Genomic DNA, 21,738 nt, shown 5'->3' with positions numbered 1-21,738 from the left:
ACTCACCTAATGTTTACCACAGCACTCCCACGGCCACCACCCTTCATGTATGGGAAAACCTCACTAGGACCCTGCCTCTGATAGATGGCTGACAGGTGGTTGCCTCATGATATCTGACTTCTACAAGAGGGGAGAACTACTTACCTTTGCAGAGTGCGTAGGGCTGTTTAAGTTGCCACCCACAGAAGACTATCATTATTTGCAGCTCACATTGGTTGCAACAACCACAGGTGTTGCTGGCCATGACCAGAGACCTGCTCCCAATTGCGAAATTTGTACAATCATGTACTACAACTAATGGCTGCATATCGTTCTTGTACTCCCTTATCCTGGGGGTGAGCCCCCAGTCGGCTCCACGACACCGAACATTTTGGGACACTATCCTTACCACCCCCTTCGGGGAGAAACAATGGGGCTCCCTGTATAAGGACATTACCAAATACAATCGCTCAATTTTGTTTAAGAGAAGCCAATTAAAAAATGAGGTATGAATGGTATCTTCATCTCCAGAAACTGTATAAAATATTCCCTAACACTTCAGATGAATGCTGGAGGGGCTTTGGGCTGCTGGGAGACTTCCGACATATCTGTTGGGACTGCCCCTCTATTCAACCATTTTGGAAAGAAATACTCTCTCAAATAAAACTGATCATGGGTTACCCAATCCCAGACACCATCGAACACACTCTTCTGGGGATACAGGATCCCTGTCTGAAATACCAAACACAAGGGGATCACTCCATTATGTGGCTTTGCCTGGGAGCAGCCAAAATGACAATAACCGCAGCTTGGAAAAGACCGCAGGCCCCTTCCCTCACGTAATGGCGTGCTAGAATATGGCGGGCGCTGGCCCTCGAATGAATGAATGACATAGTGGAAGACACACGGAAGGGGTTTGACTATATCTGGACTCCTTTGGTGGGATACTTATCAGAGGGTCTGCCCCCATTTGCTGGTGGTCCCAGACTGAGATCCATCCACCTCTTTCAAGTATAACAGACCGGATGTCATCTTTGGCTCTTCTTGCAGTGGTGGCCTTCTGAACCCCGTGACACTTCACCGCACTGCCCCACCAGGAAGTAATATGTGAGGCCCTAGGGCATGCCGGGCCCGTGAGGCAACAGCCGCCCCCGACCACCCCCAGTCCCCGGCTAGATTTTTAACACATTACCATGATCTGGTTTTAGTGTTTGTTTTGTTTTGTCTTGAAGTTATGTGGCTTATAAGGGGGCTTGAGAACTAATCGTAGTCACATCCTGAAAGTATGCAAGCTCTGTATTTGTAGCCTCGCAATGACAGGATTAACATAGTAGGGACACGGTCGACGGGAATTAAGTTATGCTTAGACCTTGTGAACATGCTGTGTATTCTTTTCGATATCTGTAACTCTTGGCTTACGTACTGTCCGCGGTGAAGCTACAATTATTGTGTTGTTTTGACGGGCCATTAATTCCAGTTTGTTCCTTTTTGTGACACACTTTCTTGCTTTGTGGAACAAAAGGCTCATGTTTGTGGGTGCTGAAAGACCAAGGTGAACCAGAAAAGAATATCTGAGAAATCTGATTACTGATTGGATATCCACCATACACAGCCTTGACCCTGCATGAGCTTTCACTGCCTGCATACATTACTGACAAATGTCTCCCTCAAAGTGAATTTGTCGTCATGGAACACTTTGAAACCCACAATTGCCTTTATCTCACTTGAGCGTGTTTGGAACTCGCAGATTAACCTTTCTTCCAACGCTTCCCAGCTCTGATCCTTGAACGCGAGATGTCTGTGTGCCATAGGGCTTAGACTACACACATCTGACCATCTCAAACCTTTTGTGGTCATTGCCTCTGGGATGGTCTCACTAACGATTTCAGCAACCAAAATTATGTCTCCCTTCAAGAATGGATGGCCAACATACCAGAAGTTATATTTTCATGATTGTTTTATTTTAGGCTGACGTTTTTGCCACTGTTTTTTTCATTGGTCTTTTTTTATTTCTTTAGTGCCTTTATTTAAATGTCATTTTTCATATTTTTTGTTTTTGAGTTAAATATGCTATGATTGTTTACGTCATTTTTCTTTAGCTGTATAAGTTTTTGGTTGCGTTGGTAAACATTACATGAGACATTTTCTCAAGAAATTGCTTTCTCCTTAGACCATGCTCCTAAATGTTAGCAAAGATTATCCTCTTCTGACCCTCCTCCCTCTTGCACTTTCATTTCCTACATTTGGACACATTTGTCTGTCATTACAGATTTTTAAGGGAATAAGGGCCATATGTATGAAACTTTGGTTTTGCGATTCTCAAATAGCAATTTTTAGAGAATCGCTATTTGAGAATCGCAAAATGCTATGTATGTAGGATTTGCAAAAAATGTTGCGAATCCTACATATTCCTTAATTGCGAATTGCAAATTGCAATTCGCAATTAAGGAATACCTCCCCATTCAGTCCTATGGGCCTAGAGGCCCATAGGAATGAATGCGAAGACATTCTCAATTTGCAATTCTCTATGTGATTCTCAATTAGAGAATCGCAAATTGAGAATGCAATTTCAAGTGTGCCAGGGTGTCAAAAGGACACCCTGTTGCACCCCTGAAATGAGCATGGCTGCACATGTGGCACACATACATGCACTAAGGGCATGTGTGTGCGCCACATGCCACTTTGAAAAATGGAAAAATATGCATTTTTGAAAGAAATCGCAAATTACCACCAACCTGTAGTTGGTGGTAATTTGCGATTCCTTATGGCCAAATTGCACTTTTTTGGTGCTTCTTACATTGCATTTAAGGAATCGCAAAATTTGCGATTCCTTAAATGCAATTGCAAAATAAGGAATCGCAAATTTTGCGATTCCTTATTTTGCACGCAGATTTGCCTACCACTTAGCAAAATTGCGATCGCAAATGGCGAAATTCGGCGAATTTCGGCATTTGCGATCGCAATTTTGCTTGATACATATGGCCCTAAGTGATTTCGAAAATATCTTTCTGTATTAAGTTGAGGCATCTATTTGATATTAATAAAACATCTTTTTTGCTTTTACGATACATTATTTGGACTCTTGTCTAGAACGTATTTAGTTTGCTATGGAGTGATAGTTGTTACATTCTCTTTAGAGTTTTATGAGGTCATCCATCTTTCTTTTAGGTGTGAATTATACCATATTAGATTCAATAGATTATCTTTGATATTCCTTTAAGAAAACATAATTTCTTTTGATACTATAGGTGACTGACATGATGCTTCAAGACAAGAAGTATCCTGCTTGGGGGACGTCTGCCAGAGCATTTTGGATAAAAGGACACACAAGAATCATTTTATTCTGGTAGGTTTTTATAGAAATCTATAATTTTCCAGTGCACACTGAAGGAAACAAGACAACATTTATGTATCTGCGTGTAACATACAATTCTATTCAGTGTTTGAAAGTATATATAAGTATAATTGTTTTTAGTGAGTAAAAATCCTACAGACGTACCTCGGAAAACTGTGTCAACTTTTTAACAATAATATTATAATTTTGTTTTTTATAAAGGGCTTAAGGCCAGATGTACAAAGAATTTTAGTGTTCGCAAGCCATCTATTTGGTAAATCGCAGGGTTCGTGAATGCTAAAGCTCTTTTTCAAATGTATTAAAGCCATTTGACGATTTGTTAATGCTTTTCCAAATCACTAAATATGTTTATGAAACCTTACTGAATCGGTATTTGGAAAGGGCATGTTTAGGATGTCCTTCAAAATACCAATTCCTTATGGTTTTTATTAATGTCTTGCAACCGAAATCTGAGAGCAGAACATCAATTTTTAGCGACACCTCAAAGAGGGTGGTAACTCATTCACAAACAGTAAGAGGTCCCCAGGGGACCCCTTTCTCTTTTTGAATGTTGAAAAAACATATTTTTCAGGTTTAAGCAGTGGCTCCTGGGACCACTGTTTACTCTTAAAAAATGTTATGAAACTTGTCTTTTTCTTTTAACATATCCCATTTTCCTTTAAGGAAAATGTACTGCATTAAAAAAAAAGTTTTTATTTAAAAGCAATTACAGATATGGCTTGTGGTCTACTGACCCCAGCAGGGCACAATCTCTGTAATGGCAGTGAATTACAGCGGGCCACTGTTTGCGACCTACCTCATTGATATTAACGCAATCGGTTGAATTTTGGCATACTACGATTTGGTATTATGGTTCGTAAAATACCAACACATTCAGTAAAAGTTGATTCATAAATTCTGATCACTTTCACTGAATATATTGTACAACCACTTGGTCCTAAATTCCGCACATTTCTTTTTGCATTTGTATGTGCTATGACAAACAGTCATTATTACCACCAAAATTGATTGATATTCAATTTATCAATCTCGAGAGGATGAATGGCTAACATAGCCGGCTTATGAAACGGTGACCTTTGAGCGGCATCCCAAGTCAATAGCGAGTGCTGAACTTTCTTATCCATGTTGCTGGATTCAGAAGTGGATATGTAATATATCTGATAGAGACTACTAGCCGCAGATTCCAAAACGTAGAATTTTCCCCAGGCGTGAGACTGGACCTGGAAAACTTTCTTGCCCAGTCAGTTTTCTTCTTTTCCGCATGCAAAGCGGATCCGGATCATGTTCCTGGCCTGTCTCAGGCCTTTTTCCGCTTTAATCGTTTTTTCTTGAGAACAGTGTGCGAATGCCTTCGGGGTTCAAGACGTGCTCGTCTTGCGCGCGCCATATGTAGGTGACGGATCCTCACCCCATCTGCATGTGGTGTTTGGGGGAGCACCACGACTCCATGGACTGCGAGGCGTGTCAGCAAATGAAGCCGAAGTCCCGGCGGGAGCGCCGAATGAAACTCCTTCTGGCATGCATGTCCAGGTCGGCATCGTTGCCGTGCCCGTCCCCCGCTGAAGGCTTCAAGACCCGCCGCTTCCGTCTCCGACATCGGCCCTCTCCCAGGCCACAAGGGTGTCACTCACCTGTTGGTAAGTGTCGCAGTTTGTCACCAAGGCCCGGTCCCCGGCCTGTTGGGGGGTGGGTTCTCCGCAGGTGGTGCGGCCCCGCGCATTGCCACCCTATCTGCCGTTCTCAGGCGTGGGGGCGACCAGAGCCCAGATGGAGGCCTATGCAGCGGCCTTGCAGGCCTCTTTGGCTCTTCCCTCTTCTCCTTCTCTACCAGGGACGTCTACGGATCCCTAGCTGCGTGCGGGGACTTCTGCGGTGTCGCCGGCGGCTCGGGCGCCGACTGGTTTGGCTCCTGGTTCTGAAGATGTGGTGCCGTCGGGATGCGGCCCTTCGGAGTCCCCTCCTTCGGACCGCGGCACCTCTGCCTCGCCGCAAACCCCCATGGGGGGGTCCCTGTGGTGTCGCGGGAGGATGCTGGGGCATGTCCTCGAGTCCCCCTCGGTCCTCTGGTCAGGCGGCGGCCTTGTCCGAGGCCGAGGTGACACCGCTCAGGTGCCGGTGGCTGCTGGCCCTGGCGGTGCCGCAGGGGCTGGCTAGGGGTCGGGGCGTGTCCCCGGGCCCCCCTCATTCCTCCACGCAGGCGGCTGCCTCGTTGGAGGTCGAGTCAATGACTTTTCGGCGCCGTTCCTTAGCGGCCCCAGCTCCGACCCAGCCCCGGTCTCCCGTGGCGCGCGTTGTGGCGGAGGTCATTCCGGAGGTCGACGTTGACCTGACACCGGTGGCGGACCCTACGGCGCCATGTCGGCGTCGGGTCGGTGATTCGTCTTCGAACGCCCCCTCTTCTCCAGAGGTTCGGCGGTTGTTGGTTTAATCTTCTCCGGAGACGGGTCGCCGCGTCATGGCTTTTTCCCTGGCGTCCTCTAAGGATGGCTCTTCACCGTCACCGCTCCCGCTGTCTTCGCCGGAGGCACCTCAAGTTCCCCATTCCTCGGTCCACCTTCCCCCTTTCCGGGCTTGGCCTTTGCTTCCTCTAGTTGGGCTGGGGTATGGCCGCCTTAGCTTGCAGCCGTCGCCCACGGAGGAACTGCTTTCCCCGCCGCAGGGCCCTACGGAGGCGAGCGCTGCCTTCGCTCGGGCTGTTTCCACGGCTGCGGGAATCTTGTGAATGGGTGATCCAGCTGCCCATTTCCCCACGGATCATTTGCTGGAGGCCCTCCATCAGGGCTCTGGTGTTCGGAAGCTGCTTCTTCCCTTCGAGGCTTCGCTCCACACTTCTCTTTTGAGGGCTTGGGGCGTCCTGCCACGGGGATCCGGTGCCCCAGCCACTTCTGCACCTCCAACGTCCTGCCCTGCATGATCCTGTCTGTCTTTCCCTCCACCCCTCTACCAGGGCCCTCTTTTACACACTGCCTTTCCCTCCCTGCCATCGGTATTGTCTCCCCCATCACGGGAGGCCCGCTGGTTAGATTCCTGGGGGCGCAATATCTTCGTCTCCTCCATTGTGGCTTTGCGGGCCCTTAACACTCTTTGTGTATTGGCTAGAGACACTTCTTGCTTATGGGAGTCGGCAGAGTCCCTTATGTATTCCGCTTCACAGGAGGGTGCCTGTATTGATCTGTGGCACCATGTGTTGGATGGCCTGGAGCTGGCGGCGTTTATTCTTCACTCAGCTCTGGACATTTCAGAGGTGCTTGTTCGTACCAAGCTCCTCGGTGGCCCTTCATCGCTATGCCTGGCTACGGGATAGTGTATTCCCTGAGAACGTTAGAGAAAGGCTGCTTGACATTCCCTTTGATGGCGCTCTTTTGTTCCACACCCCTGCGGATTCTGCCATTCAGAGGTTTCTTGCGGGCTTCGTCCTCCTCCTCCTCCTCCCCCCCTCTCAGTGACCTGTACGTCGGTCTGTGTTTTGGGAGGTGTTGTTTTCCTGGGGTCTTGTAACGAGTAGCCCCGGTTGCGTGTTCTGTGTGGTTGATGTGCCTTAGGGTCCCCTTTTTTTTTCTGGGACCTTGGTGCTGTTGGCTGCTGGTCCGGCCCTTTTTATGGTTTTGGCTGTTGGTAAGCCCATGTAGGCCCTGAGATTAGGCCTTCTGTGTATTCTTTATTGGCTGATTGGCAAGCCGTCTGCGGTTTTCTCCGCAGGTCTTTCTGTTTGTCCTCTGCTGTGGAAACTTTTTCCTAAGAGGTGTTCCCATGTTCTTGGGACATAACGTACCCTATGTGGGGTAATGGTAGCTATTACATAGCTCCATCATGTGCTGGGGAGGTGTGGTCGCACTTTGGGCTTCTGCTCTCCGTGGCGTTGCGGCATGTCGCAGGTACGATCGTCTTGCTGATTGTTTTAAAGCAGCTTGCGTTGCGTTCCGGTCTGTCCTTCTCCTGGGTCGCTATGTCGCTAGCCCAGTCTGGACTGCTGTCTGCGGCATTGTGTTGTAGCGGTTCCGCACTTCTGTCCGGTTTTCGGCTTGGTCCTCTGTCTGGTGTTCCGGGGAAACTGGCTTTCCTTGGTTTTTGTGTTCTGGTGGACCGTTTGATCCGTCCTCCGTCTCTCTCTTTCTTTTCCCTTTCTAGCATCTGCCTTGGAGTGGCGTCTGGCTTGTCCTGGGTGCACCGTTCCATGCTGTTGCCTGCTGCGTATACACCCGTGTGGGCCTGCTTGTTCTAACCCACCGTTGTGGCCTTTGATGTAATTCCTTGTGCCCTGCCTCTGGTTCTGCTGGGGCTTTGCACAACTGTGCCTTTTCTTTTCCGTCTGCGCTTTGGCGGTGGGGCTGTTCCTGGCTGGTCCGCTGCTTGTGGCTGAGGTGTGTTCAGCTTTTTCTGTCACTGTGTATGTGTTTCTTACGGTGGGCCCTGCCTCCGGTTCTACCTCTTCTTCCTGGAGGTTGAGGTGGTCCTTGTGTTCCTTGGGGCTTTCGGGCGCTGTCCGCCCCTGTGGGGTGTTGGGCAGTTCTCCCTTGGTTGGGCTTAGGATATCCTGGCCTTTCCCTTCTTGTCCCCGTGACCTGTTCCCTGCTGGGGCCCTGTGTCTCTCCGGGTGGGGAGGCTCTCTCGCAGGCCCTCCTCCTCCCTTCTAGGTATGGCTAGGGTATCTATTCTACGTTAAGGAATCTGCGGCTAGTAGTCTCTATCAGATGTACAAGTTACTTACCTTTGGTAACGCTGTATCTGGTAGAGACAATTCTAGTCGCAGATTCCTACACGACCCACCCTTCCTCCCCGTTCTGCGAGGGCCCTCTGCTTGGGTTTTTGCAGTCATCTCCCTCTGGGTGGCTTGTCTTCTGTGGGTGTCCTCTTCATTCTCTTCTGGCCAGGCATCCCTCCAGCTGGTTTCTTTCCAGCGTGAGGTCCTACTTCTGCTCTTTCCCTCTGTTGTTAGATTTTTGACCCCTACCAGTCTTCTTCGTTGGGGGTTCTTTTACCTGTCCTTTGACTTCCTACTCCTTTCAGGGGTTATGGTCCTCCTTGGCAGTGTGGTCTGCGGATCGTTTGCCTGCCCTTTGTCCTCCTACTCCTTTCAGGAGGTAGGGCAATCTTTAGCGGTGTAGTCTGGCGATGGGTTGCTGTTGCTCCTCTGTTCCGGGCTTGTGGTCCTTCCCCTGGTAGCTGTGCTTGCAGACTCTCTCTCTCTCTCTCTCTCTCTCTCTCTCTCTCTCTCTCTCTCTCTTTCTCTTTCTGTCACGGCGCTTTCACATGCTTGTGCCTCCAGGATGGCTCTCGCCTTGGTTTGCGAGGTGGTTCCATGGAGTGGTGCTTGCGCTTTTCTTGCGATGGCTTTGCTGCTCTGGCCTTCTAGTGCTTTACTGCCACCGGCTGCTTTTGCCTTGGCTTGCACGGTTGTTCCTCAGAGTGGTGCTCTGTTCTTTTCCTGCTCTGGCCTGCTGTTGTCGCCTTTTGGTGCCTTGGTGCCACCTGGTTATGTTTCTTACCTTTTGTTTCTCTCTATTTTTATTTCTCCGTTTTTTTTCGCACACTGTTCCCATGCTCTCCTCAGTTTTGTTGTGATGGCTCCGCGTTGTGGCGCGGAAAAGTTCTCTGAAGCAAACTGACGTCAGCGCGCCGGGTGGGGCTTATGTGACCTCGCTGACGTCACGCCCACGGAGGTACCGCCCGTACGGCACGGAGAGATGCTGGGCAAGAAAATGTTCCGGGTCCAGTCTCACGCCTGGGGATAATTCTACGTTAAGGAATCTGCGGCTAGAATCATCTCTACCAGATACATCATTACCGAAGGTAAGTAACTTGTGCTTCTATGAGTCTCTCAAATGAAGAGAACAAAACTTTGGTACATGAAAAATGCTAGGCATTGTTTAAATTGTGATATGGTTAAATAGATTTGTTTTACTGTTTTTGTTTTTAAAAGCTTATATATTTTTTATTTTAACAAAAGAATGATGTTTTGCAATGTATACTTTAGTGCCCTAAATTCCGTATATTATGGCAGTCTATTGTAAGTAAGGTGTAAACCACCATCATTAATCAAACTCAAACGAGGCAGTCTGCCCCTTCTTGTTTGGCCTTGAATATGACAGATGCTCCACCTCCCTGGACCACACATCTCTGGTTTATGCCAAGCCATATGCTCATGTCCTGCCCATGGTCAACACTGTTGCCTGAGAATGCACTTTTAAGTATTCTCATCTACACCCAAGAGTGCCATTTAGGTGAAGTCATAATTCTGCCTAGAGTATGCCATTTTGAGGAAGCAGTACCCTGATCATCAGCATGTAGGTCTAAGGCCCTAGAGGTAGGTGCATAAAGTTAATTACTATAGTTTATTTTCAGGTCGTGAGTACCTCATATGTCAGCTTTACATGGGTAGCCTCGAGCAAATGGACAAAGTGCAATGTGTATCCAAATGAAGATCAACAAGTCTTTGCGGTCCATCCGCTCATTCCAGTCTTTTGCAGGGGGGTAGTGGGTTGGTCACACCAGTTATCTGGTTACCCCTTAACAAATGAACCTGATGTAGTCTGTGCCAAATGACAATCAGCGATTCCTCAAACATCATTATTTCCTCAGCTTCCTGCATGGAGGAGAGCCCTGTTGTCACATGGTGCACAGGGCTGAGTTGTCAATCTATCCTTTTGCAGCTATCCAATCATTTAAAAATCCTGAAAATATGAGAGTCAACACCCGACCCATCAATACCATCTCGAGTGCAGTCTGTATCCCTGTAGGACTATTTGATGTTGTGGAAGTTTGCACCCTGATAGCTGAAATCCCAGTGCATATTTAATGGGAAGTTACAGACTGCAATGTTCAAATGTGATCCTAACTCCACCTTCTCTCCGTTATATATTGCACGACACTTTTCTGTGTACTATTTAAATACCCCAAATCCATTCCTTTATGAATTAATCATATTCTGAAAATGCTTGTCAGACACCTGCAACCACTTGCTGGTGATGAGGATTTGAAGGAAGTATGATTTTTTTTTGTTGCTTAGTAACTAAGGCAGTTACTTAGCTGTGTAACTTCTTGTTGCAGAAATCCACATTTCCAAAGCCAATACTCATTTGGTATATCTTCATCCTATGACACTGATATTTTATGCACATCACACAGATCCATGCAGTAGCTATCAAATGAGAGTGATGTGGTTTTCCTATATGTTTGCAGTTCTGTTGGAGTGGTTACACAGCTAGCTTGCATTTTAAAGGAGAGCCCTCCTTTACTCTGGAGATGTCAGACAACCATTTTTTTTCTGTTTGCATCTGCCTGCTATAAATACGATTTATGCAGTGGCATAGCTAGCCGTACTAACAACAGAGGCGGCTCCTAAGTTTGATGCCTGGGTGCAGCTGAAAGCAGGGGGGCGGCCAAAGGACAACTTGTTCCCACCGCCTCGAACCCCCTAGCTATGCCACTGCATTTATGGACACAATTTAAACTACTACACTAATCCAAATATACTTTGCACAAAAGAATTAGCATTTAGGTCTTATGGAGTGCAACATTCAGCTTTCAATCTTCCTCTGGTAATTCTTCCCCCCAACTATCTCATATGCTTCCAAACCCTGTCAAATTGCTTTTATGCCTCCTGGAGCAGTTGGATAATGTTTTCTCTGCATCCTCTTTACATCCTCTGCTGCCGTCTTAGTGAAAATCACAATGAACCCCTACCTCTCCTCTTGAGTGTTACCCAACTCCCTCATGTCATTCTCTACTGCGTGGGTACTCGCAAACATTTTCCTAGGGGGCCACAAAGTACTGCCTGTGGCTTCCCAAGGGCCACATTGATGCCAGCAGGGAGAGGGTCTGGGTGTTGAAAGGTGGATGTAGGGGGATGTGAAGGAGATGCATGCTAAAGATAAGTTATCTAGGAAACAATATTTGCTTCTTTACCTTTAGTCTAGTTAATATGCAAATAAAGTATGCCAGTTTCACAGCTTTCTGACTGTTCCTGCTCTGTCAAGTGAACAACAGCCCAGTGCTGCTGTTCACCATGGGCCGCAATTAAAGGTCAGTAGGGCCGTATGCAGCACTCAGGCCGTACTTTGAGTATCTCTGCTCTACTGTCTTGGAGTTAGAGGGAAGAATTAATGTGGGGTGAACCCATTTCATAAAGGTACAGTAATACCCTTCACTGGCCAAACATTGTTTCATTTACAACTCACAGGCTTTGTTTAATGTGCTGTTAGCTTATTACTTACAAGAGTTGGAATATCGCGCACACCTGTTTAATCTCTGAGTGTGGTATAAGTTTGACAGGTAGTGGCGTGCTGCAAGAGGAGCGACCCCTAAACCAAGGTCGGTAGATAATGAAAGTTGCACTGTCCCATCCAGGGTGGTGTCCCTCTATGCGCACAGCGTTGTGGGGTAACAAAGTTACCAATTTTCGCACAGGTTAAATCAAAGTTCATTTATTCATGATTAGAAATTCATTATGCTGTGTAGCAAATTGTCACATGTTGTATCAACAACGGTACTGACGGATATCCTCTATGCATTTCGGGTAAAACCCTTCATCAGGAGGAATCCAGGAGGAATACTATAAACAGAAATAGGAGATAATGTAGCGTGTCCCCTCGCAGGATTCATGATTCAACAAATTAACGTTAACTAACAAATGAATACCGCAGTAATTTGTTAATTTGTGACAATTTGCTACACAGCATAATGAATTTCTAATCATGAATAAATGAACTTTGATTTAACCTGTGCGAAAATTGGTAACTTTGTTACCCCACAACGCTGTGCGCATAGAGGGACACCACCCTGGATGGGACAGTGCAACTTTCATTATCTACCGACCTTGGTTTAGGGGTCGCTCCTCTTGCAGCACGCCACTACCTGTCAAACTTATACCACACTAGAGAAGCACAAGCAAGAAGAAAATGAGAGAAAACTCAGAAAGTTCCGACGGGACACGATCGATTATAAACTGGGAGAAGTTTATAACTGGGCGGAGGTATATGCCAGGAGAAGACAATTCAAACCACCTTTTAAAACATCCGATACTGACACATCTCCAGCTACCAGTGACTCTGATACCTCTCGTCGTAAACCGAGGAATTTCCCTCAAAAAGATCAACCACAACCTCAAACCATTCCAGACACTGAGATTCCAACGACCTCAACTTCTACTTCCTTACCTTCCGCGGTCCCTTTTTTAGGGACAGGCCAAAAAGACCACGGAGATCCAGGAGGGGCAAAAAAAGTAATCCCACCATTCGACAAGAGAACGACAAGGAGTCAGCGTTAAATGACAGTGACAACTTGGTCATTAACATTTCCACAACTACATTTAACAAATCTCAACTACGCTTGTTACAAAAGGGGTCATCATTTGTTCCAACTTATTCTAGCAACCTTATGGAAGCGGAAGTAAGTCTTTATAAGTTCATGCGGAAACTCAGACTTAGACACTTTTTTGATAATGTTCTTACTGAACCTTTGACCAAAACAGAAAACACACTGAAAGGTCTTACCTCTAAGAGCACCTACGTAGCCCCAGTGAGCCACAAGATCCTCGATACCTTTGAGACCTTGGTGAAGCAAGATCTTCAGTCTGTTTTTAAGCATCGTAAACCCAAACATGCGAACTTTACATCTAAGGATAAATCTTTGCTCAAGCAATTAGCTGACAATCCCAACATCATCTTCCTTGATGCTGACAAAGGGGGAGCACTGGTTGCTATGGATACCACACACTACACTCGGAAACTTGATGAACATGTGCTAGATTCTAATACCTACTCAAAACTTGATTATAATCCCACAACGATCATCTTACAAGCTTTACAGAATCTTGTGGATAAAGGAGTCCTATCGGGCACCATTGGCGAGACAGAAAAGAAATTTTTAATCTCCAAATTCCCCAGAAGCCCATCTCTACGGATGTTACCAAAGATCCATAAAAATCTACAGGATCCCCCCATGCGGCCCATTGTTTCAACTAGAGGCTCGCTTCACGAACCAGTTGGCAAATATTTAGACAGACACCTTCAACCTCTTGTGCAGTCTATGTCTACCTATGTTAAAGACACAACAGACTTTCTGAACATTCTTCTCAAGTTCAACATCCCATGGGATACTGACATGTACCTTTGTACGATAGACGTCACTTCCCTCTACACTTCAATTCCCCATGACATGGGGTTAGAAGCCACGGAACATTTTCTTCTACAATCACACTCCTTATGATTTACAGGTTTTTCTAATGGAGCTTTTACACTTCACGCTTTATCACAGTTATTTCTTTCATAACAATCAATTTTTTCTCCAATTGAATGGAACATCCATGGGAAATTGTGCAGCACCTTGCTACGCCAACCTGTTCATGCACAAGTTTGAGTTGGATCACATTTTGCACACCATACCTTGGGAGAATCACCTGTTACTGTTTGTCCGCTACATTGATGATATTTTTTTAATTTGGAGAGGTTCGAAAACCACATTGACTGAAGCGATTATGAACCTCAATACCATCAACGATAGGCTCAAGTTCACTTTTACCATCAGTGACACACACATAAATTTCTTAGATGTTCACATTTACATCGTCGATCAACATATCCAAACTACACTCTTCAGGAAGGATACGGACAGAAACAACTTGTTACACTATTCGAGTTTTCATCAACCTTCACTCAAACGACACTTACCATTTTCACAATTTCTCAGGATAAAGAGAATCATTTCTGAACCTCAACAACTAACCCAACAAACTTTGGAAATGGAACGACGCTTCGTAAAGCGAGGCTATCCATCACAAATATTGGCAACAGCCATTGACAAATCGCTAAACAAACAAAGGAGAATATTGTTGGAAAAACAATCAAAATCTTCAGACACATCATCGAGAATGGTTATGGTTACAAAATTTTCCACAGAAAGTTTTAACATCAGGAAATCCATTCTTAGGCATTGGCCCCTACTACAAATGGAATCTGACTTCAATCAGATTTTTTCGGAGCAACCTCTGTTTGCCTACGAAAGGAGCAAAAATTTCATGGAGGTATTAAAACCAACATGCTCCTCACAGCCTTTTTTCGAATACAAGGGCACCATACCTTGCCACAATTGTGGGAACTGCAACAACATCATTACAGGTACGAACATACAACATCCGACTAAGGGCCACAACATAAAACTTTTTGTTTCAGCAACTTGCGATTCCAAAAACGTTGTTTACATGTTGAAGTGTCCATGCGGCTTGCCCTATATTGGCAAAACTGAAAGAAAAATGAAAACCCGACTAAATGAACACAAAAGCAACATCCGCAATAACAATCTCAAATCGACAGTAGCAGTACACTTCAATGAACATAAACACAATGTTAGCCAATTACGCTTCCTAGTGTGTGAAACAGTTCCGCTAAGAGAAGGATGTGACAACAGCAAATTTCTGATTCAAAGAGAAACCTTTTGGATTTATAAAATGAACTCCATGGTACCCCTTGGACTGAATGACCGCCTTGAACTGAGTTGCTTTATTTGACTTTGCATTGATGCCTGCGAGAACGCTTAAAAGCTTATACATTTTACAGTCAAAAGATACTCTAATCTCTTTTGTGCTTAAAATGCCATTATTCTTATTTGTTCTTCACCTACTCAACTTTTTCTCAACCCATTTTTACCTATCTTTAACCCTTTTTTGTTCACATGCTTCCTCTATTATGTTTCTATTTCTGGACCTGCTGTTTGATTTTTTACAACTTTATTGTTTTTCAAACACAATTTTTTTCAACTAATACTTTCTTTTTTAATTCACATTGGATATTGTAATTTATCATTTCAACCCATATTCAGCCTTTGGTTACTTCGCACCAAATCGTTTGCATGTTTTTCAGTCGAGTTGTCGTTTACCGATTTACGTTACGGTTTGACATTGTCTATCTTTCCTGCTCTAAGATGGCCGCCACAGCTCGAGTCCTCTTTCTCTATTTACTACCCGAATACTTAACACTGCCACACGCACAATAACAGTTTTCCGGATCAGAGCATTTTGGATATGCTCATTCAAACGGGTGAACTGAGGTAACATTCACGACTTTACCCGACCTTGGTGCGTGGTTCTATCTCACCGCTTATGCTGCCAACACTGTATCGTTTCCTGTGCACTCTGCACACGCGATGAACTATCTTACTTGATCTTGGTACGTGGTACTATTTTATTTAACACGCTGTTATCACCGCATCTATTTCGGCGCACTGTTTACACGCGGTAAATTTAAAAACAGCGGATAACTTGGGCGTAACGTCACACGTTTGGTGATTCTTTTTAACAGCGTTTCTTTATATGTTTTCGCGCACTTTTTTATGTTTGGCATTCCGGATGGTATATGTTTACACACTTAGCTTATTACTTACACCAGCTTTGTATTGCACGTTTGTCATCAAATAAACTAATCTTGAATAAGAAAATGGCACTATATTGATTACCACAATTTCAACATGTACAGATGTTCAGGAAACTACATTAGATATGACAGATACATAAACATATATAAAAATTTACTATCTGTGTGGTACTTATTGAAAATCAATAAAAATATCCTAAACACTTGTGGTATAAAGAATTGCATCCTTCACAGTGTTAGAGATGCAATTAATGTCCTTAATGAGGGCAATACAATTCTTTTTAGTGGACCTACACCCAATTCCCTAATAATGTTTGGGCGTGGCATTGAAACGTCAATCCAATGTGATCATGCTCCTCATGGATTTAACATGCCAGTGTGTTTTGACCTCCACTGCTGGTGGCGCTATTCAAAAAGGTCTTCTTCTGGCAAAAAGGTGTTTCAAGTTCAGGACACTAAATGCAAAAATTATATATTCAATATCTATATATCTTTATAGTTGTCATGGGATTACTTGGACAGACAAGCAAACAGCCATGCAGGTAATTATCTTTTGTGGTGTGTCACTGTGGGGTAAAAAGAAAATAATTGTATCTTAGTGAGTAGTTGTGTTTTTTAGAATATATTTGACCTGACACTGTGGTGCATCTTGTGTGAGTTACTAGATCAAAGATGTATTTTGCTTTGTACCACTCTTTGCTGAAAGAAAAAGTGAGTTATTCAAACATCTGATTGCTCGTAAATTTTATTGCTCGTACTGTGTAAACTGTCACTTCCTTGTCTGGAGACTCAAAGGAATTCTGAAGCATACTGTAAATTTCTAATTGGGGAGCACCTCTCACATTGTGGTCAGACATGCAGTTGCCATGTAAAGAGTTGTTCAAAGACCTGGCTGCACAGGATGCCACAAGGCTCTTCTGATTGAGTGTGCAGTCCCAGCAAGGTGGTGAAGAAATTCTTCTATGCTGAATGAATTTGTGAATTTCAGTTTTTCTTCTAGAACGATACTAAGCACATATCCGATGCATTGAAGATCTGCAGTCTTTTACAGTTAGGCTTGTTTTGCAAGGACAGGCAAAGACTTTCTGTATATATGTATGGGTTTTCATGCATACCTTCTAATTGGATTATATTGTCGGCTGTGTTTGGCTGGTATTATGTGAGATGTAGATCAAGTGGATTTGGACATAAATAGAGTGTTCTTGACTTGAGGTTCTGCTGGAGGCAGGGTTCAGATTATTCTTATCAGGAGACTCATAATTTGGTATTGTGGCTGGTGATAGAAAACAGGCAACGTTTCTTGTGAGGTCACTCTTACATGGTTCTTAAGGCTCTTCCAAAGTATTGCACCTTGTAAAGATCATCTTATCTAATGTGATATGTGATATATATGTGATATAAATGAATATGGTCTACTTTAGGTCCTGTTCCATTTGCCGTTCAATCAGAAAATGGTGTATCAAGGGAGAATTTTGAGTTTTAAATCTTAGCCTCAACTTGTTTTGAGTAATGCTTTTATTTATGTCTTTCCAACATACGCTTCTTTAAAGGGGCATATGATAATTGTGCACAATGTTACAGGTATTGCAATTGGTAAACTTGTGATGTTTTATCTTGGTGTCATCGTATGTGATCTGAACACCTTCTATTGTACTTCTGTACTTCTGCTGTCTGTACAGTTGCCTCATTTGTGGTGTCCCACAGCTGCTAGGAGACCAAACATTCCTATTAATGTGGAGTCAGTTTTATTTAGGCTCGGTATTGGAGTGTACCAAGTTGTCATGCAGATTTCTGTTTTTTTGCGGTGAGAATGAGTTGATTTTGTAGTCACTTTAGACGTGATAGAAGATGCCAATTTCTTTGGATAACATACTTGTTTTGACACAAATCCATAGAGGGGACAGTAGGCCTATTGCCTACTTTTCAGCAACACTTGATCCTGTGTAGGCTGCTTTGCCTGGATGTCTGAAATTGGTTGAATCTACATGTGTGAGTCTTGAGCAGTGTGAAAGCATTGTTATGGGTCACCCCCTGACAGTATTTTTGCCCCATTCAGTGGAGATACTGTTGATTCACATGCAAACACAGTATCTGACCAATAGTCATTTGACAAAATACAAGCAAGTTTTTTTGGGTGCAGGGAATTTGACTTTAAAGAGATACAGAGTTGTACCCAGCTACCTTGATACCACTGCCTAGAAATTAGAACGTCGTTGATGAAGCCGAGCATGATTGCTTGGATCTGACTGAGTTGTGTACGAAGCTGCGTCCTGAAATTTCTGATGAACCACTGCCTGAATCTTATCATCTGTTGTCTGTTGATGGTTCCTGTTTGAGAAACAATGAAGGAAATCTGAAAGATGCGTATGCTGTGTATACAGTTGGAGGTATTGTGGAAACTTCGTGGTTTCAAGGAGTGTTTTCAGCACATGTTGCAGAGCTCATAGCGTTGACATGAGCATGCACCATTCCAGAACAGCTCAGAGTTACAATTTACACTGATAGTCAGTATGGCTTTGGAGTCCTACATGGCTTTGGGCAATTGTGGTCACAACGTGGGTTCATGACGTCGTCTGGTTCGCTCATTAGAAATGGGGAGTGAGTAAGCAACGTTTTGCAGTCCCTACAATTGCCTGCCCGAATTGCTGTTGTGAATGTTGCGCACCGACAAGGTACCGACTTTGTCACAGTCGACAGCCTTTATGCAGATGAGATGGCAAGATATTGTGCTCTGAATGCACACACATTTAAGGAAAAGATCTTGAAAAACATATCCAATGTCACAGATTGTACTTTGATGTTGTCAGCCTTAGACGCAAGGAAGGAGGTTAGGAAGCTAAAGGATGAGGTGACAGAAGCAGAAAGTCAGAGTTGAGTGCGAGCAGGCTGTACCAAAAGAGAAGACCAGTATTGCCTGACAGCGTATTGTCACCAATGGCAAGGCACTACCACGATCCTGCACATGTTGAGAGAGATGCAATGCACCTTTTCCAACTGGTGTGGTACAATCCCAGATTTAGAGCAATTGCAGAGACACTATGCCATCATTGTGTAATATGTCAGCAACAAAACCCAGTAAGAAGAAAACAGGTTGTCATGAGTCACATTGGTAAATCTGCAGGTTCTTTGAGCTGGATGTAAATTGACTTCATAGAGATGCCTGTTTGAGATATATTTTGGTCATTGTGTGCATTTTTTGTAATGGGTTGAAGCTTATCCTACTCATAGAAACGATAGTTTGACTATGGCAAAATTGCTGTTAGGGGAGTTGATTCGGACATTCGGATTTCCAGCTTCTCTTGAGTCAGACCGCTGAACTCAATGTATTAATGAGGTCCTAAAAATTATATGTGTAGCACTATAGGTTGAGCAGAAGCTTAATTGCAGTTACTGACTGAATGCTTCTGGGTTGGTGGAGCAGATCAATGACACATTAAAATCCAAATTGGGGAAAGTGTGTGCTTCTACCACTCTAAAGTGGCCAGATGCATTGCTGCTTGTGTTGATGAGTTTGAGAAGTTCTACTGATAGGAGGACAGGAGTGTCACCTCACAAAGTGATCATTGGATGTATGATGAGGCTGTCAGCTGTTCCTGCTAATGCATTAGTCAATATTACAGATGATCGTATATTGGAATACTGCAATGGCAATTCTGATGTGGTAGTTTCTGTCTCTCACCAGGTTGGAGAAGCTGTCCTTTCAGTCCAACAGGATCAGTGCCATGACCTTAGTCCGACGGACTGGATAATGGTAGAGAAGCACGTGCGCAGAATGTGCCTTGAGCCTCGCTGGAAGGGGCCTTTCCAAGTGATCCTAGTAACCAATACTGTGGTCAAGTGTGGGGGTCTCCCAAACTGGGTGCGCGCAGCATATACTCACAGAGTCCCAAGTCCCAAAAATGATACAACAGCACCTGTTCCTGATGTGCCGGTGGGAACAGTGAGACTGAGGGATCAGGTTAGCCAAGCTGCTGGGGACCAGAAAGCTACTGGGTCAGTACTAGTCTAGCCTGAGGGGGTCTGATCGAGTCAACTGTAGGTACTGAAGCGTCACAATAAATAGAGTTGACCACGATAGGTACAGACTCCGATGATGGGCATATTGCAGTGAGAAAGCGAGTTGTGCCCTGGAGAGCATTGCCTCAAAGGAGATGAGATTATGAGATGCTGTCTGACTGCAGAACGAGTACCACCAACTATTCCTGAAAGCTCTGAGCCATCAGATGAAAGTGACACAAATAATGAGCAAACAGCTGTTATGTAGATCAAAGAGAGCAAAGGTACCAATTCAGAGGCATGAATCTCCTGAATGGACATATTTGGCTGCTAATGAGTGGGAACAGCAATTCTATGAGTTTTGTGCTAACAATACGTGTCCACCGGAATCTCCCTGAAGTGAACTGTGTTATTGATTTGAATTTCAATGTGGATCTTCCAATTGATGGACTGACACTATTTTTCCTGAATTTACTCATCAACGAAGCTGATAAGAGTATTTCCTTATATGAGTAGATTTCTAGCTTTGCCATACATTTTTAGTGCTAAGACTTTGCTGAATTTCTCAAACGACTGCTTCTATTTTTGATTTTTTTTTTAGTTAAATGGTCTAAATCTTGAGTAACCATCCAGTCACATGCTGGAATCTCTTCTAAATGAAAAAGTGTGTATACTGTGATTTCTTTCTATTACTAGTTTGATATTAATTGCAATGCTTATTCTCTCACATCTGCCACATTATGTTTCTGTGAAAGATTTTAAATCTAAAATTCCTTCTGGAGCCACTAAAAAAATGTTTCTGATTCAATTGACATAAATGGCAATTCACACACTTCATGGGTTCTGTGAATAATTTTTAATGTTTAAAAGAAACCATTTTGCTGCTCAACTTGATATGGTTTATGAATTATATAGCCGTGGAAGATGAAGTTCTTTGGGGTGGCATTGCCACTTTTCTGAATTTATATTTTATGCTTTTAGGAATTTTAAATTAATGTTTGAATGCATAGGTTTTTTTTCACTGTGTTTTTTATGTCTTGGTCTTATTGGTCAAATAATGATACTTTGAAATTACATTAATTTTCCAAATAATACTTTGAAAATAGATTTCAGCTCAAATGTGGCACTATTTTGCTTAACAAGTACACAAATACTATGGATGTTGGTGATTGCTAAATCTGTATGCAAAATACATCATCAGTTGCTTAGTGTGCCCTACCATAGCTTACCTGTAGCATATGGAATTTCTTGCAGTGTACTAGCCAGTTTACGGTACTGTTCAATTGCTTTATTATTACTCTAATCAAGAGTGTATTTTAAAAACAATTCTGTGCTTGGACATTTAAATCCGCATCCTGAGGCTTCAACAATTGCAACTATAGCTTACATATTTAGAAATGACCTAACATATAAATTAGTGAGAACTGAATTTTTTTTTTATAGATATAGTGGAAAGTAAGCCTGGGCAAAGCACTACGCTATGCTCGCGTAGTTTGCAAAGTTTGCGCTACTTCACACTACGCGAATTGCACGTAGCACAGTGCAAACACGCGTAGCGTAGCGTTGCGTAGTGCAGCGGTAATTTTTTGCTTGCTCACTGTCCTCAACGTCAAGTTGGCGACCGCGAGCAAGCAAAATGACATCCCGGCGAGACTTTTTCCTCGTTCGCGATCAGCAACATCAAGTAGGCGATCGCGAGCGTGGAAAATAATCCTCCCGGTGAGATTCTCAACACGTGGAAGTCAGGTTTCTCATTGCGAGTGGTCGCGTAGGCTCGCAAAACTACCAGTCCGCGTTGAGAAAGCTGCCGCTCGAGTAAAAATCTTCTCGAGCGGCAGAAAACTACAGCTCGCACTGTTCAAGATGCTGTTTTCAATGATTGCACAGTGCCGGATGCTTGTCCGCACTGTGCAATCATTGAAAACGGCAGTTTGCACAGTGCGAACAGGGTATTACGCAGTTCGCGAAGTGCTATACGTAGCTCGCGTAGTGCGAAGTGCACTTTGCGTAGCTACGCGTAGCGCTACTTCGCGAACTACGCCC

The 21,738-nt window shown here is 44.1% G+C and overlaps 1 protein-coding gene across 1 annotated transcript in view; it reads left to right on the top strand.

Moving 5' to 3' along the window:
- TMEM117 (transmembrane protein 117) overlaps positions 1 to 21,738 on the top strand; it is a 1,887,095-nt gene that overhangs the window by 1,223,509 nt on the left and 641,848 nt on the right. The window contains exon 5 of the mRNA XM_085653044.1: positions 3,228 to 3,325. Coding sequence (XP_085509170.1) covers positions 3,228 to 3,325 — 98 coding nt within the window. The remainder of the gene's footprint in view (positions 1 to 3,227; positions 3,326 to 21,738) is intronic.

The sequence above is a fragment of the Triturus cristatus genome, chromosome 4_1, assembly GCF_964204655.1.
Source record: "Triturus cristatus chromosome 4_1, aTriCri1.1, whole genome shotgun sequence".
Classification (NCBI taxonomy): Eukaryota; Metazoa; Chordata; class Amphibia; order Caudata; family Salamandridae; genus Triturus; species Triturus cristatus.
This window is presented reverse-complemented; position numbering and strand designations above follow the sequence as displayed.